This window comes from Rattus norvegicus, chromosome 5 (genome assembly GCF_036323735.1).
Source record: "Rattus norvegicus strain BN/NHsdMcwi chromosome 5, GRCr8, whole genome shotgun sequence".
Classification (NCBI taxonomy): domain Eukaryota; kingdom Metazoa; phylum Chordata; class Mammalia; order Rodentia; family Muridae; genus Rattus; species Rattus norvegicus.
In genome coordinates, this window is record NC_086023.1 from 171,302,687 (window position 1) to 171,330,397 (window position 27,711).

General features: G+C 48.8%; 1 protein-coding gene across 18 annotated transcripts in view; it reads left to right on the forward strand.

Annotated features, from left to right (window-relative positions):
* Cfap74 (cilia and flagella associated protein 74) overlaps positions 1–25,665 on the forward strand; it is a 75,445-nt gene extending 49,780 nt beyond the window's left edge. For 5 of the 18 annotated variants that reach the window (XM_039111375.2, XM_008764399.4, XM_039111385.2 and 2 more), the window contains 19 exons: positions 7,211–7,332; positions 7,716–7,844; positions 12,627–12,714; positions 13,406–13,579; positions 14,095–14,228; positions 18,419–18,695; positions 19,528–19,626; positions 20,588–20,718; positions 21,280–21,414; positions 21,556–21,665; positions 21,826–21,881; positions 21,986–22,105; positions 22,419–22,574; positions 23,395–23,524; positions 23,720–23,874; positions 24,095–24,227; positions 24,536–24,666; positions 24,909–25,043; positions 25,167–25,665. In XM_039111375.2, coding sequence (XP_038967303.1) covers positions 7,211–7,332; positions 7,716–7,844; positions 12,627–12,714; positions 13,406–13,579; positions 14,095–14,228; positions 18,419–18,695; positions 19,528–19,626; positions 20,588–20,718; positions 21,280–21,414; positions 21,556–21,665; positions 21,826–21,881; positions 21,986–22,105; positions 22,419–22,574; positions 23,395–23,524; positions 23,720–23,874; positions 24,095–24,227; positions 24,536–24,666; positions 24,909–25,043; positions 25,167–25,268 — 2,517 coding nt within the window. In that variant the 3' untranslated portion in view covers positions 25,269–25,665. Of the gene's footprint in view, positions 1–6,582; positions 7,188–7,210; positions 7,333–7,715; positions 7,845–8,141; positions 8,544–12,626; positions 12,715–13,405; positions 13,580–14,094; positions 14,229–18,418; positions 18,696–19,527; positions 19,627–20,587; positions 20,719–21,279; positions 21,415–21,555; positions 21,666–21,825; positions 21,882–21,985; positions 22,174–22,418; positions 23,525–23,719; positions 23,875–24,094; positions 24,228–24,535; positions 24,667–24,908; positions 25,044–25,166 lie in introns of those variants that run through there. The other 13 variants (XM_008764400.4, XM_039111376.2, XM_039111378.2 and 10 more) reach the window with 13 other exon arrangements.
* Positions 25,666–27,711: the final 2,046 nt, after the last annotated feature.

A 27,711-nucleotide genomic window follows, 5' to 3' on the forward strand; every position in this document is an offset into this window, starting at 1 on the left:
AACAAAGAAAGAGAATTACAGACCAATTTCCTTCACAAACATTGATGTAAAAATAAAATGCTCACAGACCGAATCCAACAGCACACCGAGATAATCATCCACCATGATGGAGTAGGCTTCACCCCAGAGATTCAGAGATGGTTCAACATACAACATTGTATGAACACAATCTACCATATAAACAAACAAACGAAAGAAAGACCACACAATCACCTTACTGGATGCAGAAAAGGCCATTGACATATCCAATACCCCTACATGATAAAAGTCCTGGAGAGATGAGGGACACAGGGGACATGCCTAGACACAATAAAGCAAGCTGATAGCCAACATCAAATTAAATGGAGAGAAACTCAAAGAAAAACAAAAATTCCACTAAAACCAGGAAGACGAGGCTGTCCATCCTCTCCAAATCTATCCAATATGGCACTTGAAGTTCTTGCTAAAGCTATAAAAAAAAAACAAAACAAACAAACAAAAAAAAAAAACAAATAACTAGGGCTGGAGAGGTGGCTCAGAGGTTAAGAGCACTGACTGCTCTTCCAGAGGTCCTGAGTTCAATTCCCAGCAACCATCTGTAATGGGATTGGATGCCCTCTTCTAGTGTGTCTGAAGACAGCTACAGTATACTCATATTCATGAATGAACAAATTTAAAAAAAAATAACTGAAGTTGATCAAGGAGATACAAATTGGATAGGAAGTAGTCAAAGTATCACAGTTCACAGATGGTCTGACCCCAAAAATTCTACCAGAGAACTCCTACAGCTGATAAACACTTTCAACAAAGTGGCTGGATACACAATTAACTCAAAAAAAAAAAATCAGTAGCCCTGTTATATACAAATGACAAACGGGCTGAGAAAGAAATCAGGGAAACAACACCCTTCACAATAGCTACGAACAATCTAAAATATCTTACGGTGACTCTAACCAGACAAATGAAGGACCTGTATGACAAAAAGTTCAAATTTTTTAAGATTTATTTACTTAATGTATACTGTAGCTGTCTTCAGTCACACCAGAAGAGAGCACTGGATCCCATTACTGATGGTTGTGAGCCACCATGTGGTTACTGGGAATTGAACTCGGGACCTCTAGGAAGAGCAGTCAGTGCTCTTAACTGCTTGAGCCATCTCTCCAGTCCCTCAAATCTTTGAAGAAAGAAATTGAAGATGATATCAAAAAGTGGAAAGATCTCCATGCGCATGGATCTATAAGATTAACGTAGTAAAAATGCAATCTACAGATTCAATGCAATCCCCATCAAAACCCCAACACAATTCTTTACAGACCTTGAGCATAATGTCATATGGAGTTTAAAAAAAAAGTCATGAAATTTGCAGGCAAAACTTGCAGGCAAATGGCTATAGCTAGAAAGAAATCATCCTGAGTGAGGTAACCCAGACCTAGAAAGACTGTCGGCGTCTGCACCGACAGGGTAACGAGAATCAGGCGAAAGCCTGTGGGATTATAGAAACATACACACACAGGTTATTCGTGTCAAGCCAGAAGAGGAAGGGCCTCCTGTAACTTTATTCACCAAACTATATACCCCAAGTACACCAGGTAGAAAATATTTGGGAAGCACAGTGGGAAACCCTGGCTCCAGACCGACTATGTGACCTGAATAAACTAGGGAAATATCCAGGAAGACCAGCCTAAATCTTAAAGACAAAGACCGAGAAGACGAAAGGCAGGAAAAGAATTGACCACCACTCAGGTGTGTGGTACCAGGCCAGACTGCTCCTTTGTTAGGAACAAAAGGCTTCCACATGCATCAGCAGGGCTCAGCAGGGGTCAAACCCTGCTGGAGACCCAGAAGGGTCTTGTTCGGGCTGAAAGCATTCCTTGATTGTAATCTTCTTGTGCCGTAAATTCATAAGAGAGGCTTTTGTCCAACAATCTCAAGACTTTATGGCAGTCATCTTAACTGTGGCCATACAGTCACAAAGCGGCCAGGCCCAAATCCAATACTGCTCCCTACAAAAGACAAACATAGTATTCACTCATAAGTAGATATTAGCCATCAAGGATAATCATGCTATAATCATGATACAATTCACAGACCTAGAGAGGACAGGTAACAAAGAGCATTCGGAGAGATGCATAGATCTCCCTGGGAAGGGAAAAATAGAATAATGGATTCCAGGGGTGGACTAGGGATGGGTGGGGATGGGAACAGGAGGAATCAGGTCACGCGGTGGAGGAAGAGGGATGACCGGAGCTGGGGAACATTTCAGCCCAGGTAGTTAACCTAGTGCAATGGAAACTCTTGGAATCTATGAGGGTGATGGGGGATACAGAGCCTGAATCCTGTCTCCTGTAACCAAACAAGGCTTCCAGGAAAGGGATTGAGACACCGACCCAGCCACAAAACCTTCAACCTACAATTTGTCTCGCCTACAAGATGTGCTGGGGTAAAATTCATGGGAGTGGCCAACAATGCCTTGTCCAACTTGAGACTCACACCACAAAAGGGAGCCCACGCCTGGCACTGCCTGGAGGGCCAGGAACAAGAGGCTGGCTAGCCCAGAGACCTAGAATAGAACTGAACACGGGCAATTGTAGCAGGCAGAAGGGTCAAGGACACCACAAAGATGTGCCTCTGACTCCTTTGCCTGCTTTTCTTCCCACCGACTTGCCTCGTCCAGCCTTGATGTGAGGACGTGTGCCTCATCTTATTGTAGCTTGTTATGCCATGTTTGGTTGATATCCCTGGGGAGGTCTGCTGGTTTCTGAAGAGAAACCAAAGAGGAGTCGATCTTGGGGAGAGACTGGGAGGAGAGGAGGGAGGGGAAACTGCAGTCAGGAAGTGATATGTGAGAGAAGAATAAATTTTAGAAAAGAAACAGACGAACCATTCTCTGAAATGGAGCAACAGGACAACTCAAAGAATGGTTTGGACAATCCCTCTTGCCGAGTGTAGATGGTTGCCTACAGAGAGGCAGAGGCAAAGTCTCTACCAGGTCCTACTGCCTCGCCTCTGAGTTGCACCTGCCTTTCACCTGTACACAGCAGGCGGTGGGGAATGGTGACTAAGGCACCTGCACATTAGCTGGACTTAGTGAGCCTGCCCCAGCCAGGAAGACATGCTAACAGTATCAAAGCCCATCATCCCACCAGTCTGATGTATAGTTTACATATGTTCTCCTGTGGGGAGAGACCTCTACTGCTGGCCAGGGTCTCCTGCCCAAAAGAATGAGTTTTGTCAGGGTGTCAGGTCCCAAAAACGGTGACCTGCCTTTTTTTTTAGTATTAAAAGTGTTTAAAGTTTTCTCTGTTAGCAGAGGCAAGGCTTATCCAGAAATGACGAGTAGCTGCAAGAAAGGTGTGTCTGCTTTGAAGCTGAAAACAAACTTAGTAACAGGGTCACTTCCCTCCTGTCCCTCCCATGAATCTGTCTTCCTTCCTGTTTATGTTTTTACATGTCTTGCTGTCAAGATCATAGAACAGCTTTACTGGTTGGGACATGAGGGAGTACACGCTTCAGTTAGAGTTACGATTTCACCCCAAACAAACACCATTTGTCACTCCATTTTGTGGTCATTTTCTTTAGTTCGTTCTCTCTCTCTCTCTCTCTCTCTCTCTCTCTCTCTCGCTTTTTGTTTGTTTGTTTGGGGGTGGGTAACTCATATAAAGGGAAAAGGACCCAGGTATTAGCCCCTGTCCCTGGCTTCCTTCATTCTTTTAACTCTCCATTGACAGAGTCCACACTGCCAGCTTCACACCCTACCCACCCTGTCCCAAGTTTGTACCCTGAACCACTCCAGTATTCCCTGCCCCCAGGGATTGAGGACCAATCCCTCTCAGTGACAAAGTAGGTAACAGTCTTATCTGAGAACTCTGGATGCTCCAAATAAAAATGCAGTATTTACTGGATGTGCCTCAACAATTCCACTAAGAACAATAAAAAAGACTGTCTTGAAGATCCAAAAATGTAAAATATCAAAATAGTAGAAATAAATTAGATAGCTCACAAGGAGGATGAGGACGGAGGAGGACAAAGACAAGAGAAGGATCCATCCTAGCTGGACCACCTACGAACTGTGACTTCCCTTGCTTTTTGAGACTACTAGAACTTCCTTTTTTGTCATTCTTGTCTGTCCTCCAGATCTAAGCTACCCACATGCCCCATAGGACCTAGTCTCTGCTGTAATAGGCTTACACTGACCCCTTAGCATCTCAGCCAGCCTGTGCAGGCTCCTGCCCCCCTGCAGAACCGTGTCCCTGGAATGTTTTTTGACTTTGTCTCTGATCCAGAAATAGATAGCATTTTTTTGGCCACCCCGTGGCCTCAGACTTGATAATTGGAACATTTTAAACGGCACAAGCCCTTTAGCCTATGCAAAAGGAAACCTCTTACCCACTAACTCCCACACCAACTTACCCTATCGATGGTCTAAAAGGCACAGTCCTCTATCCCAGGCTGAGTCCTTTAGTCATGTAGATTTTCAGAGGTCTCTATTAACCAAATAGTATCAGGACACAATAGTACCTACCCAGTGGACTTCACTCTGATGCCAAGCTCCCTTTAGTTCCAAGTTCTGCCATCCCTTCAGGCTACCACCCACTCACTTTACTCAACCAGTCAGACCCAGTGAGCCCCAGTGGGGAGAACCAGCAGGCAAAAACTCAGCAAAGTCACCACTACTTTCCCAGATCCCTGCACGATGGCTGGATTTTGTAGCTTGCAGTCTGTGTTATCTCTGCCAGTCTTACACACAACGCACACCCCTCTCTGTATGGTGTGTTATTTTCCAATCGAGGATTTGCGTTGTTTTGTTTGTAGTGCTGGCGGTCAAACAGGCGGCTTTGAACAAACTAGGCAAGCTGCATCCCCAACCCAAGGTTTCAAGCCATTTAGAATCTTGTTAGATTTTAAATTGGATGAGAAGTCCGTGGCCATTCAGTATTGAGTTACATGTTTTATGTTTATAATTGCTGATAACGGAAGACACTCTAAGATGGGCATTGGTGGCACACGCCTTTAATCCAAGCACTCAGGAAGGTGGCAGAGGCAGGTAGATCCCTGTAAATTCCAGGACAACCAGAGCTACACAGAGAAACCCCGTCTTGAAAAACAATAAGCAAACAATAGACATTTTAGGATGATAATGTCCTATAGGAGGTAGCTGTAATTTCAGATTTGAGTGAGTGAGTTTGTTAGGGACATGGCAGGCAGAAGTAACAACCAGAAGCAGAAAGCATTACATCAGTCTTACTGTCAAGCAGAAACTTACAGGGAGACACTAGAGTCACTGGTGAACAAAGACTGTCCCAGACAGGACATCTCCTCCTGGGTGAGACTTTCAGTTAGTCCCGCCATGGACATTCTTGTTGTTTTGTTTTTGCTTTGGATGTCAGGGTTTCTCTGTGTAGCCCCGGCTGTCCAGGAAACTCGCCCTAGAGACCAGGCTGGCCTCCAACTCAGAGATCCACCTGCCTCTGCCTCCCGAGTGCTAGGATCAAAAGGTGTGCGCCACCACCGCCCAGCATCACCACAGACATTTCTATACCACAGGATAGCTGAGCATTTCACTGTGGGAAGATTGATGGGAATTATTTATCTGTCAGCTGTCCACACTCAAACGATTTACTCTCTTGTTGTCAAGGACATGCTATTTTCAACATTGGACTGTTTCTCCTGTCTACCATTCTCCTTCTTGCAGGGTAGGGGTGAGGGGCAGCCCATCCCTGAACAAGGGGTCTTAGAGGATACTGTAAGATAAGCTTGTCTGGATCTGAAGTGAGCAGAGGCCAACCGCATCCAGAGCTATCTTCCCGGTCTGTTGTACTTTGACATTTTCACACACGTGTACAACATGTCTTTATCACACCCAGCCTCAGTTCTCTCCTCCACGTTACCTAAAGATCCTCTTTCGCCTCTTTCAAAATTTCCTGTATGTCCTCTTTTTACAGTCATTAATAATTAATTCTTCTAACACTGAATCAAAGAAAGGCGAATGCCTCATCTGGCAGTTACCCACTGCCATGGTCATGTGGTCTAAGTATCTTCTAAGTATCTATATTTACATAATGTATACATCTGTGCTGATCCCAACCTCGGTCAGAAAAGCTTCTGACTGCAGTGGGCAGTTAATGAAGAACCATGGAGCTGTTTGAAATGCCATCAGTAAGGGGCTGACTGCTCAGCTGTGGTGGGATCATTGACGTCAGCTCCCAGTCTGCCTTCCCTGGACATGATGTTTCCGTGTGCAGTCATTTGTTCTTTTGCTTGGAAGATTCATCCAGAGAGACACCCTGCTCTCTCTCCAAGACTCTCTGCCTCAACACGGTGCCCCAGTTGATTTCTGATGGATTTTCGTGGTCATGGTGGTAGGGGTGACAGGGCTTCTCTCTGTAGTCTTGGCTGACTTGGAACTCACAATTCAGACCACAAAGGCCTCAGATTTACAAATATCTGCCTGCCTCTGCCTCCCAAGTAAGGGATTAAAGATGTGCAGCATCGCACCCCAAATCCGCTGAAGATTTTGAGCACCAAATTTGATGTTTTACCACCATCTAACTATGGACCGATCTGGCTTGCTATACACTTAACAGATCTCATTCACTGTTATAGATTATCTTCTGTCAGTATTTGGGGTTACTAGGATGACTGAACAAAGAAAGAAACGCAGGATGATTCAGCCTCCTCAGCAGCCCGGGGATCAGCCTCTGCAGGACCGAACCCCAACCCCACTGCAGTACACAAAGATGCTCCCAGCAAGTCAATTTCCACACACCAAATCCTCTTATCTGATCCAGGAGTTGTCTGAAGGAATCATTACCTAAAAAACTCTTAGCCACAGAAGAGAGACTTCCTGATCTGCCAAGTACATCTCCTCTGGGACTACGTTATTCAGAGAAGCTGTGGATCCTTCAAAAGGAACCCCCATAAAACCTCAGATACAGACACTGAGTATTTACAGAAGGCTACTTCAAAGCCAAGAAGCCATCACTCTGGAATTCGTGCCATACACAATGGCTCTGCAAAAATTATGCGGCAATTCTCTGGATCCCGTAGAAAAGGATAATCACATGGAAAAAAAATCACAAAACCCTTTAGCACACGCCACGCTCAATTATCAACCTCATGCTTGTAATTCAGTAAGTTGCAAAAATTCAAGCCATGAAACTTTTTGCTGAGTACGGTGTTAACGCTCATTGCAGACTCCTACACGGCAATTTAAACATATGTTCTACCTCAGTTATATTTCAGAGCCACTGGAACTGCCATAGATGTGCCAGTCTGGGTGCCAAGGGCCACAGTGGACCTGAAGATCTGCATGTATGACCGACTCTACCAGGACTCCATCACTGTCCACACGAGGTGAGCCCCACGGTGGCCAGGAGTGCCGTGCCTAGAGCTGGCTAAACACAGATGGCAGAGGACTAGGCAGCTGACTAGGCTGTGAACCTTAAAGAAAGTAATCCTAACTCTCCAGGAGATCCCAGTGTTGTCCAGTCATTGTAGAGGAACAGATCTGAAGACAGAGGAAGGGACCACAAGCTATGGAATGCCAGAATCTAAAGAGGGTTAGGGGGGTCCCCTGCAATCTCCACAAGGAACCAGTCCTACCTCATCTTGACCTTTAGTCTGGCTAGTCCCCCTTTGGCCTCTGTCCTCTGAGATGCTCACACTGGTTCTATCATTACAAATACCTTAATGAGTCGAGGGATTAAACACACAGAGTCACCCGTGACCTCTTGCAGATCAAAAGCAGCTCTGCGCCTGAAGTTTGAAGTCTGTAAGGAGCTGAGAGGCCACATAGAGCTATTGCCAGAAACTGGCTACATCCAGGCCCAGTCCACCTACTCAGTACAGCTCAAGTTCCTGCCTCGGTGAGAACTAGGAAAGCCCTGGAGCATGATGGGAGGGAGCAGGACCAGAGCATGATGGGAGGAGGGGGCGGGGCCAGTGGGTGCTTTGTGCTGGTCACGGCACCCGGGACCTGACTCTGCCAAGATAAGAATACCCTGACCCGTCTCTGCTCCCAAACCCCATGGGAGAGAGACCTCACCGCCTGATCAGGTGGGCACTCCTGAGGCTGCAGAGCGGAGGAGACCACCAACACTGCCCACCCCTGCCCACATCCCTGGCCCAAGAGGCAACTGTATAAGGCCTCTGGGTTCCCGTAGGGGAGGGCCCAGGAGCGGCAGGACCCCTGTGCCTGAGACACCGCCGGAACCTGAAGGAAACAGACCGGATAAACAGTTCTCTGCACCCAAATCCCGTGGGAGGGAGAGCTAAACCTTCAGAGAGGCAGACACGCCTGGGAAACCAGAAGAGACTGCACTCTGCGCACATCCAGACGCCAGAGGAAAACACCAAACGTCATCTGGAACCCTGGTGCACGGAGGCTCCCGGAAAGAGCGGCGTAGATCTTCCCGGTTGCTGCCGCCGCGGAGAGGACTTAGGCAGTACCCCACGAGCAAACTTGAGCCTTGGAACCACAGGTAGGACCAACTTTTCCCCTGCAAGAAACCTGCCTGGTGAACTCAAGACACAGGCCCACAGGAACAGCTGAAGACCTGTAGAGAGGAAAAACTACACGCCCGAAAGCAGAACACTCTGTCCCCATAACTGGCTGAAAGAAAACAGGAAAACAGGTCTACAGCACTCCTGACACACAGGCTTATAGGACAGTCTAGCCACGGTCAGAAATAGCAGAACAAAGTAACACTAGAGATAATCTGATGGCGAGAGGCAAGCGCAGGAACCCAAGCAACAGAAACCAAGACTACATGGCATCATCGGAGCCCAATTCTCCCACCAAAATAAACATGGAATATCCAAACACACCAGAAAAGCAAGATCTAGTTTCAAAATCGTATTTGATCATGATGCTGGAGGACTTCAAGAAAGACGTAGAGAACTCCCTTAGAGAACAAGTAGAAGCCTACAGAGAGGAATTGCAAAAATGCCTGAAAGAATTCCAGGAAAACATAAATAAACAAGTAGAAACCCATAGAGAGGAGACACAAAAATCCCTGAAAGAATTCCAGGAAAACACAATCAAACAGTTGAAGGAATTAAAAATGGAAATAGAAGCAATCAAGAAAGAACACATGGAAACAACCCTGGGCATAGAAAATCAAAAGAAAAGACAAGGAGCTGTAGATACAAGCTTCACCAACAGAATATAAGAGATGGAAGAGAGAATCTCGGGAGCAGAAGATTCCATAGAAATCATTGACTCAACTGTCAAAGATAATGTAAAGCAGAAAAAGCTACTGGTCCAAAACATACAGGAAATCCAGGACTCAATGAGAAGACCAAACCTAAGGATAATAGGTATAGAAGAGAGTGAAGACTCCCAGCTCAAAGGACCAGTAAATATCTTCAACAAAATCATAGAAGAAAACTTCCCTAACCTAAAAAAAGAGATACCCATAGGCATACAAGAAGCCTACAGAACTCCAAATAGATTGGACCAGAAAAGAAACACCTCCCGTCACATAATAGTCAAAACACCAAACGCACAAAATAAAGAAAGAATATTAAAAGCAGTAAGGGAAAAAGGTCAAGTAACATATAAAGGCAGACCTATCAGAATCACACCAGACTTTTCGCCAGAAACTATGAAGGCCAGAAGATCCTGGACAGATGTCATACAGACCCTAAGAGAACACAAATGCCAGCCCAGGTTACTGTATCCTGCAAAACTCTCAATTAACATAGATAGAGAAACCAAGATATTCCATGACAAAACCAAATTTATACAATATCTTTCTACAAATCCAGCACTACAAAGGATAATAAAGGGTAAAGCCCAACATAAGGAGGCAAGCTATACCCTAGAAGAAGCAAGAAACTAATCATCTTGGCAACGAAACAAAGAGAAGAAAAGCACACAAACATAACCTCACATCCAAATATGAATATAACAGGAAGCAATAATCACTATTCCTTAATATCTCTCAACATCAATGGCCTCAACTCCCCAATAAAAAGACATAGATTAACAAACTGGATACGCAATGAGGACCCTGCATTCTGCTGCCTACAGGAAACACACCTCAGAGACAAAGACAGACACTACCTCAGAGTGAAAGGCTGGAAAACAACTTTCCAAGAAAATGGTCAGAAGAAGCAAGCTGGAGTAGCCATTCTAATATCAAATAAAATCAATTTTCAATTAAAAGTCATCAAAAAAGATAAGGAAGGACACTTCATATTCATCAAAGGAAAAATCCACCAAGATGAACTCTCAATCCTCATCTTCGGTTGGTTTATATACAAGTGTGCAATTTCTAGGCTTGAAAGTAAAATGATGCTATCTGGTGCTGGATAGAGGAGCCTTATTTTTTACTATGGCAGCTTGCTATTTTTGTAACATGGTGATTTGGTTGAACACAATAAAGTACAGTAGTAACTGAAAAAAAAAAAAAAAAGAATACCCTGACCCTCCACGCACGGTCCTACCCTGGTTTCTGCTGGAATACACCCTGCTCTTTGGAGATCTTTCTCTCTTCCTGCGGCTCCATGAGGCCCTGCATCTAGCTGAAGCGAACACTTGAAGCTTGTTTCCTTACCTCTGTCACAACTCTCCATAAGGCGTTTCTGTCTCCCGGTTCTCCCTGCATCCCACTTCTTGGTTCTTACCCTTGGGATACCTGCACAGCCGGTGTCCATGCCATTTTGCTATGTGGTATGTCCTTTCCTTTGGCTTCTGCCTTTCCTCAGATGGACTTCAACTTTTCTGGTGCTTTGGCAACCCAGAGTCCTGTTTTTCACATTGGTTGCTCTGTTGCCCTAAGTGACCCCTGGTTCCTGCCACTGAGCCTGTTTCCCGGGACTAAGATATAGATCCTAGGCTATCAACAGAGTTTGGACCAGAGAAGTAAGTGTAGCAGGCTGTGGAGCTGGGCGACCAAGGGCGATCTGCTGCCAGGCGGCACTCACAGGGTACTGAAGAGGAACTGAAGCTTTTTAAAGTCTGAGCTGCTTCTTGGACATTCTTGCAGACTGCCCATCATGGTAAAAGGGGACATTTTTTCCTCTGTATTTTTTTTTTATATTTCTATAATGACACTAATTCTTTTTATAGTCAAAAAATTAAACTTTTCAAGACAGAGTCATAACGGAGTACCTCAGGCTGCCTGGCTTACATTATGGTCTTCTGGCCTATTACAGGTGTATACAACCAAACACTTCATGTTTCCGTACTGGGGTTCGAACCCAGGGCCGTGTGCTCTACCTCCCACTGAGGCATATACCAGTCCCATGAGCAACCTGCTCTTAAATAATTCTGAAAGGGAATTTTAGGATTCCTTCAAATAATAGATGCCCTACCAGTTTATCGATTTTTGTCATTAAAACTTTTATTTTGGACTAAAGAGATGGCTTGCCTGGTGACCTGAGTTCACGTACCAGAATCCACAATAGAGGAGAGATCAAACTCTTGCCAGTTAACCCCTGACCTTGACACACAGTGATACACAAGTTCCCCCTCAAAATAAAACCATAGAATTCTAATTTCATTGTAGAATTAGAACTGTACATATTTATGAGATAAAATATGATGTCTTAATACACTCAGGGAATAGAGAGGAATGGGAAATATGGCATAATTAAACTAAGCTCTTTCTCTTTTTTGGTACTTGTCTGAGACGGGATCTCACTATGGAGACCAGGTTGGTCTCAGACACAAAGAGAGTAACCTGCATCTTCCACTAAAGTGCCGGAATCAAGGCATGTGCCACTACATCTGGCTAAGCCAAGCTAATTATTTTTTAATTTTTTTAATTGAAAATAGATTCTCCTCTCATACAATATATCCCAACCACAGTTTGCCCTCCCTCCATTCCTCCCAGATCCCCTCCACCTCCCTCTCCCCCAGATCTCCCTCCATTTCCTTTCAGAAAAGATAAGTCTCCAAAAGATGGCAGCCAAACAGGCCAACACAAGACACAATAAGACAAGGCAAAAGGCCCTCATATTCAGGCTGGAAGAGGCAACCCAACAGCAGGGAAGGAGTCTCAAGAAGAGGCAAAGGAGTCAGAGATAGAGATGTACCCACTCCACCGTTAGGAGTCCCACAGGAGCACCAAACTAAGCCATAACACAACAGAGGGCCTGATGCAGACCCCTGCAGGCCTTGTGCTTGCCCTTTCATTCTGCTTGGCCCATGAGAGTCCTGCTTGGCCAACTTGGTGGGCAAGACATTTCGTTTTCAAAGTTAGTATATGAAGGAATGAGTGTCCTAATGTTGATTCACACATCCGTCATTATACATATGTATTGTGTATGTGTGTGGTGTGTGTGTGTGTGTGTGTGTGTGTGTGTGTGATGTGTGTGTGATGTGTGTGTAGGTGTGTGTGGATGATGTGTGTGTAGGTGTGTGTGTGATGTGTGTGTGGTGTGTGTGTGGTGTGTGTGTGTGTGATGTGTGTGTTTGGTGTGTGTGGTGTGTGTGGTGTGTGTGTGTGGTGTGTGTGGGGGGGTGTGGTGTGTGTGGTGTGGGGGGGTGTGGTGTGTGTGTGGTGTGTGTGATGTGTGGGGGGGTGTGGTGTGTGTGTGTGCATTTTCTTATTCGCCCTTGCCCTTCGATTTTAGAACAGTTTTTATTGTAGAAAGTATAAAGAGGAAAAGTACATTCAAGTGGGTTCTACCTCTTGCAGACAATCCCTCCCAGAAGATGCAAGGAAGTATTTCGATCCTGCCAGTCGAGTTCTGGAGGCTCCAATGACAATTCGGGTAGCTGACCAGGTCTGTACAGGACACTCTCTGGGACTGTCTCCAGGGCAGCGAAACCCCACACCCTCAATGACAATATCTACGCACACAGAACCCCACCTTCAGAACCCATTCTCATTTTCCAGCGGATGATGGCCAGTGGCCTCGCAGGCAACTTTGCCGTCTATCCACACAATCCCTACATAGTATGAAACAGAGGAGGCATGCGTGGGCCAGCAAGGGGCCCCTCTTATTCTGGTCCAAGCAAGCTGATTCAAATGCTTCGCTCACATATACACACAAAAAACATGCCGGCATAATTGAACATGGATACACACATGAATGCACCACACACACACACACACACACACACACAGAGAGAGAGAGAGAGAGAGAGAGAGAGAGAGAGAGAGAGAGAGAGAGAGATACACATGTTACCCTTATCACCAGGGCTCCACATACGTGTGCTTACAGGCAATCCATGCACACATAGCCCCATGCACGCACTGCCACAGCTGGTCCTTTACACTGCTGCCAGCCCCTCCTTTAATCTCCGTCATGGATCTCTGGCTCAGATGCTCATTCACCAGATAACACTGGGGAGTGGGCTGCTTGAGGAAGTCCCGTTCCAGAAATAGTATGGCGTTGGGCAGCCTTTATTACCTGGGGGCTTTTGCATAAATCTTCCCGTGGCTGGGAATGTTCTTTGCCTTCTGAACCTCAGATCAAACCAGTGAGGTTCACTGTCCAGGCCATCGTCACCACCTCAGACTTGGAAATCAACCCCTCAGAGATAAACTTTGGCTACTGTACCATCTACGAGGCTATCCGGACAGAGATCCGCCTCAGCAACCTCTCCCTGCTGCCCCAGGAGTTTGGGTTCGTTGGACTTCCCAAGGTACCTGCTCTGGTCAGCCCTGGCGATAAGGGGTGAGACGTAACAGCTGCTCTCCAGGCTCAGGTATCCGAAACCCTGCTGTCCTCCATACCTCCCAGCTGACCCTCTGCTTGTTCAGGACGGAAAGGCCCCTCCCTGACCTCGAATTCTTTGTCTGTAAGGTACACCCAAAAAGCTGCAGCCTCTCTCTCTCTCCCTTCCTGCCTTCTAAGACTTAACCTGACCAAGGCCCACAGGACAGTCTAAAAGGATGCCCAGGCCTGGCTGCCATCAGCCTAAGGAGCTAGGCTGTCCCTCTACCCATTCCCACACACTCAGCTCACTTTGCCCTTACACTCAGTTAGGCTGAGCACTCACGCATACACACGCGCATACACACCTCTCATACCCTCCATGTGTGCTCCAAAACTAGCATGTTCACATCTCCCTTCCCCTGCACAGGGCACATCGTTTCCAACCAGCTACTCTACCATGCACGGCTTTCATTCTTGTTCTAATGCATTCCCATTTTGCAGTATATAGACATCCAGCCCAATGATGGGTTTGGGACGATCTTGCCACTGGAAACTTTGCGACTCGATTTGATCTTCCAGCCCATCAAGGCCAGGGAATACAAATTTGAGTTGATCTGCAAATCTGAGATAAACCGGTAAGCCTGCTAGACAAGAGGGGGCATGTGACCCTCCTCTCCTCAGATTTTGCTAGGCTGACCTTCGGGCCGGAATCGACAGCTCTGGTGGCAAATAGGAGCCCAGGACCCAGGAAGAGATAGGTTTTGGGTTTCCATGACCGTTTACTTTGTACCAGCTTTGTCCTTGCATGTGAGGAGATAAGGAAATGATGATAAGCTAAACCTGAGTGTTGTAAACATGAGCGTGTGTGTGTGTGTGTGTGTGTGTGTGTGTGTGTGTGTGTGCACGTGCGCATGTACATTCTGAAAAGTATCTTGGTATAAGTATTCGCCCATTATTCACTGTCAGTATGTTGGCCTTTGTAAGTTGGTATCTTTGGCATAGCTTGGTGGAGTTTTCGCTTCACATGCTTGAAGCCCACATGAAGCCGTTCTGTTAATAAGTGACTATAATACCAGCACGTGGGAGGCAGAGGCGGGACAGTAAAAGTGAAGGTCATCTTTGGCCATGTAATGTGATTGGGGCCAGTTTGGGTTACAAAACAAAACAAAACTGTCTCAAAACAAACAAAAAAATTGTTTTACGATTTAAGAGGAGTCAAAGAGATGGGTCAGCAGTTAAAAGCACTCACTGCCTTTTGGAGAGAACCCCAGTTCAGTTCCCAGCACCCATATGGTGGCTCACAATCATCTGTAACTCCAGTTCTAGGAAATCATGCCTTCTCTGGCTTCATCAGACTCCTGTACGCACATGACACACATAAACTCACACAGTTGAACATGTACACACACATACACACATGTTTGTTTGTTTGTTTGGTTGGTTGGTTGGTTGGTTGGTTGGTTTTTGAGGCAGGGTTTCTCTGTGTAGCCCTGGGCTGTCCAGGAACTCGCTCTGTAGACCAGGCTGGCTTTGAACTCGGAGATCCACCTGCCTCTGCTGGGATTAAAGGCATGTGCCACCACTGCCCTGCCACACTTTAAATTTTAATTTAAAGATTTGAGGGGCTGGGGATTTAGCTCAGTGGTAGAGCGCTTACCTAGGAAGCGCAAGGCCCTGGGTTCGGTCCCCAGCTCCGAAAAAAAGAACCAAAAAAAAAAAAAGATTTGAGCCAGGTGTAATGAAGCACGCCTTTAATTCCAGCCCTCAGCAAGCAGATCTCTGTGAATCGGAGACCATCCTGGTCTATATAGTGAATTCCTGGCCAGCCAAGGCTACATGGTGAGATCCTGTTTCAAAAACAAAGCATAAGGGCTGGAGAGATGGCTCAGTGGTTAAGAGCACTGACTGCTCGGGGCTGGGGATTTAGCTCAGTGGTAGAGCGCTTACCTAGGAAGCGCAAGGCCCTGGGTTCGGTCCCCAGCTCCGAAAAAAAAAAAAAAAAAAGAGCACTGACTGCTCTTCCAGAGGTCCTGAGTTCAATTCCCAGCAACCGCATGGTGGCTCACAACCATCTGTAATGCGGTCTGATGCCCTCTTCAGGTGTATCTGAAGACAGCTACAGTGTACTTATATATAATAAATAAATAAATCTTAAAAAAAAACAAAAAATAAACAAAGCATAAAAGGCTTAAGGGCTGTGAGGGTGTTAATCCTCGTAAGACCTAAGGACCAGCTAGCCTGGCATAGACAGCAGTGAACCTCAACAAAAAGATGGAGCCTTGGGCTAGTGATATGGGTCAGTGGGAGAAGGCACTTGCCTGGCAATCTGGTAGAAGGAGAGAACTGGCCTCCACACATATGCCATGACAGATGTAACACACACACACACACACACACACACACACACACACACACATACACTAAGTATATATAAAGAAAATTTTTAAATGAAATACAGACAGACAGACAGACCCTGGAGAGGCATGGCAACATATGCCATTAATCTCAGCACTTGGGAGGCAGAGGAAGGCAGATCTGTGTGAGTTCAAAGCCAGCCTGGTCTACAAAGTGAATTCCAGGACAGCCAGAACTACACAGAGAAACCCTGCCTCAAACAAACAAACAGTAAACAAAAAGAGACCCTACCTCAAACTAAGGCAAAAGGCAAGAAGCAACTGTCAAAGCTGTCCTCTGATCTCTGTGCCCTTGGCACTATAGCATGTGCAAGCACACACACATACATACACATATATCATATACACTCATGTGTACGTGTATAGAGCCTAGGGTGTGGCACCTTTCAATATTTCTTTGTGACAAAGTTTCTCCCTGGCCTGGAACTTTACAAAGTAGGCCAGGCTAGCCAACTAGCGCATTTCCAAAGAGCTGTGACTCTCCCTCCCATCTCACCATTGCTGGGATTATAAGTATGTGCCGCTGTGCTCAGATTGTTATGTGGGTTCTAAGGGATAAGAGCTCTAAGGGTCTGTTTACTTACCCTACAAGTGATCTACCAACGGAGTCATCTCCCCAGCCCCGGACACACTTTGATTATACTCGAGAGCTTCTTGGGTATTCCATGTCCTGGTTTAAAGCATTAAAAACACAGGTAATGGGACTAGAGAGATGGCTCAGCAGTTTAAAGTCCTGGTCACTTTTTTGGGAGGGACCAAGGCTCAATTTCCACCACCCACACAGTGGCACACGATGGTCTATAACCCAAATCCCAGGGGACCCTATGCCCTCTTTGACCCCTGCAAGCTTGTAGTGCACAGACATGTGGCAAAATGGCCACTCACATAAATTTAAAACAAACGAGTAACAAGTGCTGTGGGCAACTGAACAGTCAAGCTCCGTCTAAGGCTGGCACAAGGACTAGGGTTCAATCCTCAGCACAGAAAACAAGTGCAATTAAGATGGGAGTTGATGAGCTGCAGAGATGGCTCAGCGGTTAAGAGCACTGGCTGCTCATCCAGGGGTCCTGAGTTCAAATCCCAGCAACCACATGGTGGCTCACAACCATCTGTAATGGGATTCAATGCCTCTTCTGGTGTGTCTGAGGAGAGGGACAGTGTACTCACATAAAATAAACAAAAAAAAAAGAGAGAGAGAGATGTGCCTGTGCCAATCACAGGAGGCTTTAAAAAAAAAAAAAAAGATAGTTGATGAGGAGCTAGGCTATGGTGGCACAGGCTTTTAATCCCAGCACTCAGGAGGCAGAGGTAGAGGCAGGCAGAAATCCTTGAGTTCCGGGCCAGCCTGGTCTCCAGAGTGAGTTCCAGCACAGCCAGAGCTACACAGAGAAACCCTCTTTTGAAAAACAAAATCAAAACAAAAAGTTGGTGAGGAGAGCACAGGGAAAACACAGGATGTAAAACTGTCCAGTGGTTAAAGTGGCCGACCCTCCGGGGCTGGGGATGCAGCTCAGGTGGTAGAGCACTTGCCCAGCACGCTTGCCCGGCACGCTCAAAACGCTGAATTCCATGCCCATCGCCCCCCAGAAGAGACATGGTGAAACACTCCTGTTATCCCAGCATTCTGGAGGTAAAGAAAGGAGGACTTTTAATTGTCAATAAATATTTAATATCATAAGCCAGAAATCAACCCTTTGTGTTACTTTTTTTTTCTTCAAATATTTATTTTTTATTTACACGTACGTGGTTGCTTGCTTATCTGAATATGCACCACAGCACGTGCACACAGGTGCCTTCAGAAGTCAGAAGGGGACTTTGCTCCCCTTGAACTGGAGTTACAGGTGCTTGTGAGCCACTGTGTAGGTGCTGGGAACTGAACCCAGGTCCTAACTCATAAGCCAGCATTTCTCAGCCTGTGGATTCCAACCCCTTTGGAGGCTGCATATCAGATATCCTGGACATCAGATGTTCACATTACAATTCATACCAGCAGCAAAATTACAGTTATAAAGAGTAGCAATGAAATAGCTTTATAGCTGGGATCACCACAACATGCAGAGCTGTATTACAGGGTCACAGCTTCGGGAAAGCTGAGAGCCACCAGTCTAGCCATCCCTCCATCCATGAACCCACTTATTTTTTTATTTTGTTTATATAATTTTGCTTACACTTTTTTTAGCCATATATATATCAGCCAACACATTTTTTTTTCCAAATCGGCTAGTCAGGTAGTAAATAACTGTGGTAATTAATTGCAGGAGTAAGTCCTGGGTGCCTGAGATGTCACCAGCACAGCAGACCTGCCCATCACAGCTGGCATGTGGGGAGCTAAGTGTCTCCTCACCCAGGGTTGCAGAGGGGCCGCAGATGCCCTGGCACAGATGAACACCACGTGCACTGGTTGCTTTCAGGTGCTTCAAGCTGTCTTGCCAAGCCATAGGTGTCCACCCACCCCTGGAGCTGTCCCACTACCAGATCAAGTTCTCAGCCACATCCCTGTATGACACCTCTGTGTCCACACTGTATGTGATCAACTCCCATGTGAGCATGAACAAGCTGATCCACTCCTTGCCTCGGATCGGCTCAGAGGAAGCCTCCCCAGTGGGACCAACATCCTTTGAGTTCTTGCTGCCTCCTAAGTCACCCATCACCATCTCCCCGTCTGTGGGGACCGTGTTACCTGGAAAGGTGAGTATGGGCCCCAGTGACAAGCCAGAAGGTGAAGCTCCCCTGCCTTTCTCCCAGGGTTGGCTTGGCCTACCCTAACTATGGGTATTTAACCACAGCAGGGCTAAGAAACATGATCCAGAGACCAAATAGGAATAGTGGAAAGTAGACATGGTTTTCCTTTCCCTCCTCTCCCTCCCCCTTTCACTCTTGTCCTCCTCTGTCTTCTCTTTTGCCTCTCACCCATCACTTTATCCCCTACACCCTCCCTGTCCTGAGCATCAAGGAGACATGACCCACATGGGATTCAACGTGGAATCTTTCCAGAGATCTGTCCCATGGAGACTTGCCGCAGATGGGGAAGGGCTCCCTGTTCCCTGTCTCATCCTTACTCTTGTCTGGTGAGGTTCTGGTCCATTCTGGACTCTGCTTTCAGTACCTGCGGTTAACAGACCCCAACATACAGAGCCTAAAGTCCGCTCCAGTCCACAGTCATCAAGGAGAACCTTCCTGGAAGGGCATACAACGTTAAAAGTCTCGAAACCAAATGATCTTAAGAGAAATGCAGCCAGGCTCAGTGGCACATGCCTTCTGAGGGACAGAAACAGGCAGATCTCTGACTCTGAGGGTAACCTGGTCTACGGACAGAGTTTCACGAGAGTACAGAGAGAGACTCATGTCTTGGGAAAAAGAGATGGAGAGAAGGATAGAGAGAGGACAGAGAGAGGGAGAAAGTGACAGAGACAGAGGGAGAGAGAGAACACACTATGGGAGGAGAGAGGTGTACCAGCAGGGTCACCCCTGCCCTCTGGGCTTCAGGGGGAGAGTTGGCAATCCGAGTGTCTCTTTGCAGAGGTGTCTGGTCCAGGTGGCCTTCCAGCCCGTACTGCCACAGGACAAAATCTTCGAGGAAGCCATTCAGCTCCTGGGCAAGGAAACAGAGACCAAGACGGTACGTGAAGTAGTTTAGAGGAGGTGCATAGTGGCCAGAGGGGAGGGCATGAGGAAAGAAGAAAGGCAGACCAGAAGAGGGAAGGGGGTGCAGATGCGTGTGGCACTTGGGATTGCAACCTATCCCAGGCTAGCCCATATGACAGAAGTACAAGGCAGGCTTTCCTGGCACTGTGCTTTAAGCTGTTCCCCAGGAAGGGCAAGGGGAGGAGAGAGGGTGTGAAAGGTTGTCTTGCAAGACCTCTCCCTCTTCTGGAAGCACCACCAGGCAGTGGGAGACAAAGCTGGCCCTAAGGCGGCAGGTGAGGTTTTAACCAAAGCAGAACTGGGATAAAAGCACAGCATAGCCTCTCACCAAGGGTAACATGGAAACCGCCCTCGAAAGGCAGCCCTGAAACAGAGGGCAAGCCTCACCCAGTGTTATGCACTGGCTTTGCACACTGCACCCAGCCTAGGAAAGCCAGTAGCTGTGGGCTTGCTCTTTGGCCACACCATGGCCTCATGTCTTTATGGTATACACACAAGCAAAGAGCCCTGACATTGCCACCGCTGCTGAGGCAGTGAGGTACAAGAGAGTCATGGGCGGGAGGACACCTAGGACCCTAGCTGTGTAGACTTGTCTGTGGCTTGGTCTCTCTTAAGTTCAGACATTTCAGCCCATGAACTTGTCTCTGTGCTGGGCTTTCCCGGGTTCCCCTAGATGCTTCCTTGAACCCGTTGCTTACTGTGTTAATCCCCTGTTGCACCTGTTGTCAGACTCCCTTGGGTACCTGTTGGTCTGAGGACACCATTTTCTCCAAACTTGAACTGGTGGCCTCTGCCACTCAGCAAGCGGTCAGACCAAGCCAGTTAGGCCAGGCCTCAGACGAGCCTGTGGTGGGGGAGACATTACTAAGCCTGCTGTGCCCAGGGATAAGCCCCTGGGGCCACCCTACAGCATCTGCTCCTGCTTACATTTCCAGAAGGAAACAGGGCAAAAGAAAGAACTGTGGAAACAATCCTTGTCCATGGTCCGGGTCCACAACCGGGAGCGACTGACCCGGACCTCCACGACCCAAAGTACAGAACTGCAGAGGCCGGAGGTCAATGTCAGGTAGGATGAAGGGGTCTTCCCCATCTATATCCCACCCACCATCTCCCACCCCTGCTCGGACGAAACTCACCTTGTTCAATAGAGGTTTTCCCACACATTGCATGGAGCAGAGCATCACTGGCCTGTGTGTCTGCAGGACTCACCGGCTTCAGAAGTAGCTGGAAACAGGGCTCTCCTTGCTGAGCATCTGCTCTTTGGCTATCCCTGTGGACCTTGTGTCCCCCTGAACAGACTACTCCATGGTCTGACTGTAGCCTTCCCAGAAAACGAATAAGCCCAGGCAAGCTCTGATAGGTTGGGCCCCCTTGCCAGCCCAGAAATTGTCCCTGTGGACCCAGGAATATGGCTCTGTAGTGACAAGACCATTTGCTCACTCTGGGTAACCAGGATCCACAGTGGGGAAGAAGCTCTCCCCAGAGAGTCCACCTGAGCCCAAGCCCTAAAGAGTAGCCATACACATTACAGATGAGGAAGGCCTGGTCCCATACCGCCCGTATCCCAGGGGCAGAGCCTGAGAGGCCAGAGGAACGTGCATGGATGTGTTCTGTTGCTTCCTTCCAGTTCCATTGAGTTCCAAGCTGCACAAGCCACCCTGTCCAAGGCCTTCCAGGGGAAGTTTGAGAGGTTTGTGATCCCCTGTGTTGTTGCCAGTGGTGACATCAAAGACAGGAAGACAACGGAACCTCTGAGCTTCAGGTGTGGGGTTCTTGAGACAGGCTAGGGTGTGGTTGGCCATAAACCCACTGCCCCTCCTCTACTGCTGGTCAGATCTGAGGCCCGAGGGGCACTCACTGGGTCACCCTAATATGCCCTCGTTTGTCCTTGTCCCGGTTCTAGCCCCCATAATACTCTATATCTGGAGCTGTGGTGTCCAGCAGTGGCTCCATTTATTGTGGTGACATCCCACAACGGCAAGACTGTCTTTAACTTCGGCGATATTGCTGTGGGTGAGTCCTGATGTATACTGACAGCTCTCACGCCCTAGAGCACAGCTTCTACCCTGGGTGCCAGGGCTACTCCAGCTAGCATCTGCTTCCTGACCGTGCTGTTGAGAGAGGTGCTCCTCGGGGCCTAGGAGCTGTTACCTGACTCTTTGCCACATTTCAGGGCATCGAAGCATAAAGAAGATCACCCTCCAGAACATTTGCAATGAGGACCTTACTGTATCCTTATCCATACCCAGTGAGCCAGCTTCCAGAGCTGGAGATGGGGGTGAGGTGTGTGGCAGAGCCTGCAAAAGGTTACCTTCATCCTTGATAATGCTCAGTTGGGGTACTCAGTGTTGAACCCCAACGGCCCTTTCGTTCGGCTGAACCCTTTCAGCAAGCTGTGCTCTGGTGAGACACAAACCCTAGTGCTGTCCTTCTCACCCCGTGAGAGCATACTGGTGAGTGCAGCCCCCAGGCAATGCTGCTGCCCTGGGATCCTCACACTTCAGGACCATAGTGTGGCCAGGTGGGTGGGAAGGGGTGTTGAGGGGGTGGAGGCCGGGGGGACGGGACAAATACCCCATGCTCTCAGAGCCAAATGATCAACTGCGGCCTGAGAACAGCCTATCCTCCTGACCCCAACTCTTGCCAACAAGTCTGTGGAGGCAAAGATCTCCAAGCTGTCTCGGTGGCAGCCCAATGCTATCAGCCAGCGGCTCTTGAGGAAAAACTCCCACATTTGCTCTTTGCTAAAGGACATGACCCCCTTAGGCTCAAGAAACCCTGGACATCATCACCAAGAGAGGCACTCTCAGCCTCACCCTCTTGGGCACCGGTGTGGCATCCATGATTACATGCTCCATTGAAGGCAACACCCTCAACATGGGCTATGTGCTTGCCAGAGAATCTGTCTCAACAACTTTTAAGGTGAATTAAGCCTTTGTCTTGGCCCAGCTTCCTGGGAAAGGATTTCTTGGAGGCAGTGAACTCTGCACTTGGAGGCACCCAGCTGGTTGAGGAGTCACTGGAGGCACAGTCTCCCCCCCCAATGCTCTGTTCCCAAGAGGCTGTCATTTCTGATGCATTCCTAGCAGGGACCCCAGAGCCCACCCTTACGGGGAAGCAGAGAGCACCCCTCCCTTGACCCTTAGCCAAAGCCCCGGCCTGCAGGATGTTTCATGTCCTTCTGCATCAGGCCTTCATGGAGCTTCTGCTTTGCTACCAGTCTACTTCTCTGAAGCTCTGTGCAGATGGCCCGCAGTGGGTAGACCTCTAAGGAGACCCATGCCATCACCTGGGCTCCCTCATCTCCCCATGTGCATGGGCCTGCCTCATCCTGGTGTCTACCCTAGGCTTGGGGTCAAGCAACCTACTTCCCCATCTGCTCTGGTAGGGTCCTGAAGCAGAGCACAAGACACAGTGCTTTCCAAAGGGGATCGAGGGAGGGGAGGAGACTACATGAGGATGTGGTTCAGCCAAGAGCAGCTCTGGACAACAGCTGACAGGCACAGAGCTGGCCACACAGCTGGGCAGGGAAGAAGGCTACCAACCAGCCTTAGAAAAGGTCAGGGAGAAGGGAGTGACCAAATAGCAAAAGTCGCAAACACTGTTATTGTAGTTACTGTTGGCACATAATGCCACCAAAAAGGACTACTGGAGTGTAGTGCCACCTAGGTCCTGACCAGTGATCCAGCATCAGGTAACCTAGGCACGGGTGTGCTAGTCAGCTGACATCTTGCTCTTGCAGCTACAGAATGAATCCTTGCTTCCCATTAAGTTCTGGGTGCGCCTGGAGAGCCTCTCCAAAAAGAAGGCTGAGACCTACCAGCAGCTGCCAAAGTTCCTTACCTCCCGTGAGCAGAGGACAGAAATAGTTGGTGAGCTAACTAATGCACTGCCAGGAGCCACAGAGGTACAGCTCCATGAGATATGTGCTGGGAAAAGAGGGTGGTGTTTGGGGTGCAGTAGGGCCTGGCAGATCGTGGAGAGGCTGGGCGAGAAGGGAGGTAGAGGGGTCTGAGCTCAGTGGAGGAGGATGGCAGTGTTGACCGTAACCCCTGTCCTGCCCACAGGCACTCAGAACTATAATGGCCAGAGCGTATTCAGTATCTCCCCAGTTGAGGGCCTCATGTTCCCTGGGAAAGCTCAAGAGTTTACCGTAACCTTCAGTCCAGACCACGAGAGCCTCTACTTCTCTGACCTGCTCCAAGTGGTGCTCTTTGAAAAGGTAGAACTCATATCTGGGCCCCCAGAGATTCCACCCATCCTGGGAGGGATCCGTACAGGTCCCCTGTCTGCCCCCTTGGCAGCTTTGATTATCTGGTGCTTTATGTTGGAGGCTGTCAGTGAGAGGTCAGCAACCCCGGTTCTCCAGGCCCCACCCCTGAATGAGCCTCAGTTCTCAATTGTCAAGCTTCAGGGCAGGCTGCTCTGCTTCTTGTCCCCAGAAAGTCTCCCACCAGATCTTTCTAAAGGGTGCTGCCCGTGAGCACATGATGTTTGTGGAGGGATCAGACCCCCTGGATGTGCCTGTGGAGTCCCTGGCAGTAATCACTGCCTTTGACCCAGAGCATAAAGAAGGTGAGCCCCCACCCTGTGACTTCTGGCTCGGAGAAAGGGAAGGCAGGGGTACTTACCTTAGGGCTCAATGACAAGGCCCTCCGCTACCCCAAGCCAGCTAGTGGGCATAATGAGACCCAGTGGAGAAGGACAGATAGAATTCCAGACCATTGATCCCAGAGCCAGGAGGCTTGCTCTGGAGGGTGCCAGCTCTCCAGGTTCACCCTTCACCTCCACTGTGCCACACTGGACAATTACCCTCCCTCACCCTCACCCTCAGGCCACACCCTTCCTCTAGACACCATTCGGCTAGATTTCTCCCTCTCTAGAAGCTGAGGAGATAAAACCCATCCTGGTGACCTTGAACTATGTCCAGTTTGACACAGACACGACAACCCCGCCTGCCACCCGAGAGCTGCAAGTGGGCTGTATCCGGACCACACAGCCATCACCGAGGAAGGTGATCACAACCCTAGCTCGAGCTAAATCCCAGAAGCCTCCCTGGCCAGGGACTTCCTGACCTCTCCTGGCCTTGTACCTCACTGGCCTTGCATAGGATTTTTGCAGCAGATGTAGGGTGTTGACTCCTCCCACCCCCAGTCAGAGTTGAGGGGTAGGTAAAGCTGGGCCCCCTCACCCTTCTAGTCCTACCTCCTGGGAGTCCCTGACCCTGTAACCTGCAGTAGTATTAATGCCTCACAGACTGTGGAGTTCAACCTCGACAGTGTATCATGGCTTCAGCACAAGGGCTTCTCCATCGAACCCTCCAGGGGTTTTGTGGAGCGTGGCCAGACTAAGACTATCAACATCTCCTGGGTACCACCTGCTGACTTTGATGTAAGTGTTGGGACCCCAAGCTGGGCAGGGAGGGGCAGCTATAACAGACCTGTGAGCTGAAGGCACACATTGGGAAGGATCAGATTTGTCTGGAAAGCCTACTAAGGATTCTTCTTCTTCCAGCCAGACCACCCACTCATCGTGTCAAGCCTGCTGCAGCTCCGGGGGGACATAAAGGAAACCTACAAAGTCATCTTCGTAGCCCACGTGGTCACTGAGCAGTGAGGTCACAGGAAACCTCAGAGCCTCCTGGACTCTGCTATCCACTCTTGAACCCCTTCCCAGGCTGTGAGCCAAGCCAATCCATTCCCCTAGGCCTGGGACCTGCTGGGCAGGTTCAAGTGAACAGCCCCAGAGCCAGAGCTAACAGACATAGTCAGAGCCAGCCTACAGACATAGCTAATTCCTTCTGCCCTGTGAGCAATCTAAGACCACCCCCCCCACATACACCAAGAAATACTAATCCATCCAACTCAACGCATGCACGCACGCACGCACACACACAGCCTGCTCTTAGATGCAACATCCCAACCCCCAGATCTCAAACCCACCAGCACCTCCCCAGGCTTCAGAGATCCCAGGAGATCTCAACATAGGCCTTTCAATAAACTCTGAGAACCAACGCATGGGTCTGCAGTGTGGAGCCTAAGTATGGAGTGAGGTGGATGGAGAACCTGAAGGAAATCTGACCCATACCCCCCCCCACTCACATAACCCAACCCATAAAAGTGTTCTGGCTAGTAAGCACCTCCCAGAGGGTGGCATCTTGCCAGATAACTAGAGGGAGTTCACCCTGCCCCACACGTGGAGGACACCCCCTCCACCCCACCAGATCCATATCACTGAGGGTAACAGCAGCCGGCGCAGGATGCTGCAGGGGCGGGGGTGCGGAGTCAGGGTTGAGCCTGGTTCAGATATGGAAAGGCACAGGGAAGATAAGAGGGGGACAAGAGGTTCCAAAGTGCAGAGAAGGTCCCTTAAGCCTCTCAACTCTTCCCAAGCCCCAGGAACCCAGATGATGGAGGGGCCAGCCGGGTGTGAATCGGGGGTCCAGCCTCTGAGCTTGAGCTCATACCTCTCTGAAAAGGATGGATTCTGCTTTTGACACCCCCACTCCAACACCGCACCAGCTCTTCCCTCTGAAGTACGGCCTGTCGAAAGCTTTCCCCTTGGAGCACATCCAGCCTGGCCCCCTACCCATGCAGCGTGCCCACTTTGCCACCCAATGGGGACAAGCTACCAAGAGAGCCTTGTCAGCCTTCCTAGGCCCGGCAGGGCGATGGGGAGAATGACATCTCTCTGATGAACGATGTTCCCACAAAAGCCCTTAGTGCCCCTGATGCCTTCAAGCCTGACACGGCCCCTAACTGAGCCAGCTGCACTGATCTTAAAAACAGCATTTTGCAGGAATCCTGCTCAGCGACCTTGGAGGTAGCAGGCCCAGGCCTTTGGCTTCTCTGACAGTAGCTGACCAGTTATGACCTCAAGGTTTGATTCCAGGCCAGATGGGTGGACAAGGCAGGACCAATAGACCAGTCTGGGCTTCACGAGCACATGCTCTAGAGAAAGCACTACCCTAGGCAGGCCACTTCCTTCTGAACCCAGACCTGGTTATACTGACCCGGGTCCTCTGCAAGAGACTTTCAGGCTCTGGTCCCAGCCTCACACTCTACTCTTTTTTTTTTTTTTTTTTTTTTTTTTTTTGGTTCTTTTTTTTCTGGAGCTGGGGACCGAACCAAGGGCCTTGCGCTTCCTAGGCAAGCGCTCTACCACTGAGCTAAATCCCCAACCCCCACACTGTACTTTTGACATCTACTCTCCCTATTCTAGTGCTGGCCCTACGGGTACCAAGCACAGCCAAGACAGAGGAGCAAAGGACAGAAGCAACTTAGAAACAAAGCTCATTGGCCTGGTAGAAAGGGCTATTGAGAGGCAAGGCACATGTCCCAACTTGCGTAGGACATCTGTAGAACGCCTACCCACTGAGGGAGAAACCCGAGACATGAGCAAGTGTGTGCACAGAGAAGGCAGCAGAGAGAGCGGATACTCCTCCCATCCCCCCTCAACCAGCCTGGCTGTGCCGGCCATGTCCTGCAATTTGATCACTAGTAGTCCCCTAGTAGCATAGGGCAGAGGAGCTGCCTTGGCCTGGAGGGAGGAAGCCGATGAAGAAGATCCTCCAGGAAGAAGCAGCCACGTCAGTAGTAGCAGCAGCAAAGCAGGCATTCCAGGTTGAGGGAGGAGTGGTGGTTCCCAACGAATGCGACCTTTAAAATCAAATATCTTTGGGAAGTGGTCTGTTTGCAATGGTTCAGGAGCCCAGAGCCATGTGCTGGCTCCAGACCAAATGGGCCAAACCCCAGAGTGACAGGATCCATAGCAAATATCCTTGAGTGGTGGTTTGGAAGGCCCAGCATATTGACGGTGTAAATCCCCACCCCTTTTTACCTAGCCGATTATGAGGAGTGAGGGTGGATTCTACTTATCCTGAGAGGCCACAACACAGTGCAGCCCAGACTACAAGTGTCAGGAGACCTGGTTTGGGTGGGTGGGGGGTATGGGGGTGGCTAGGGTGAGGTGTAAGTCGGGTACAAGACAGACAGACCCATGTCCCATGCGCAGAGGGAGTACTGCTCTATCCCCTCCTCGAGGTTCTCACTGAAAGATC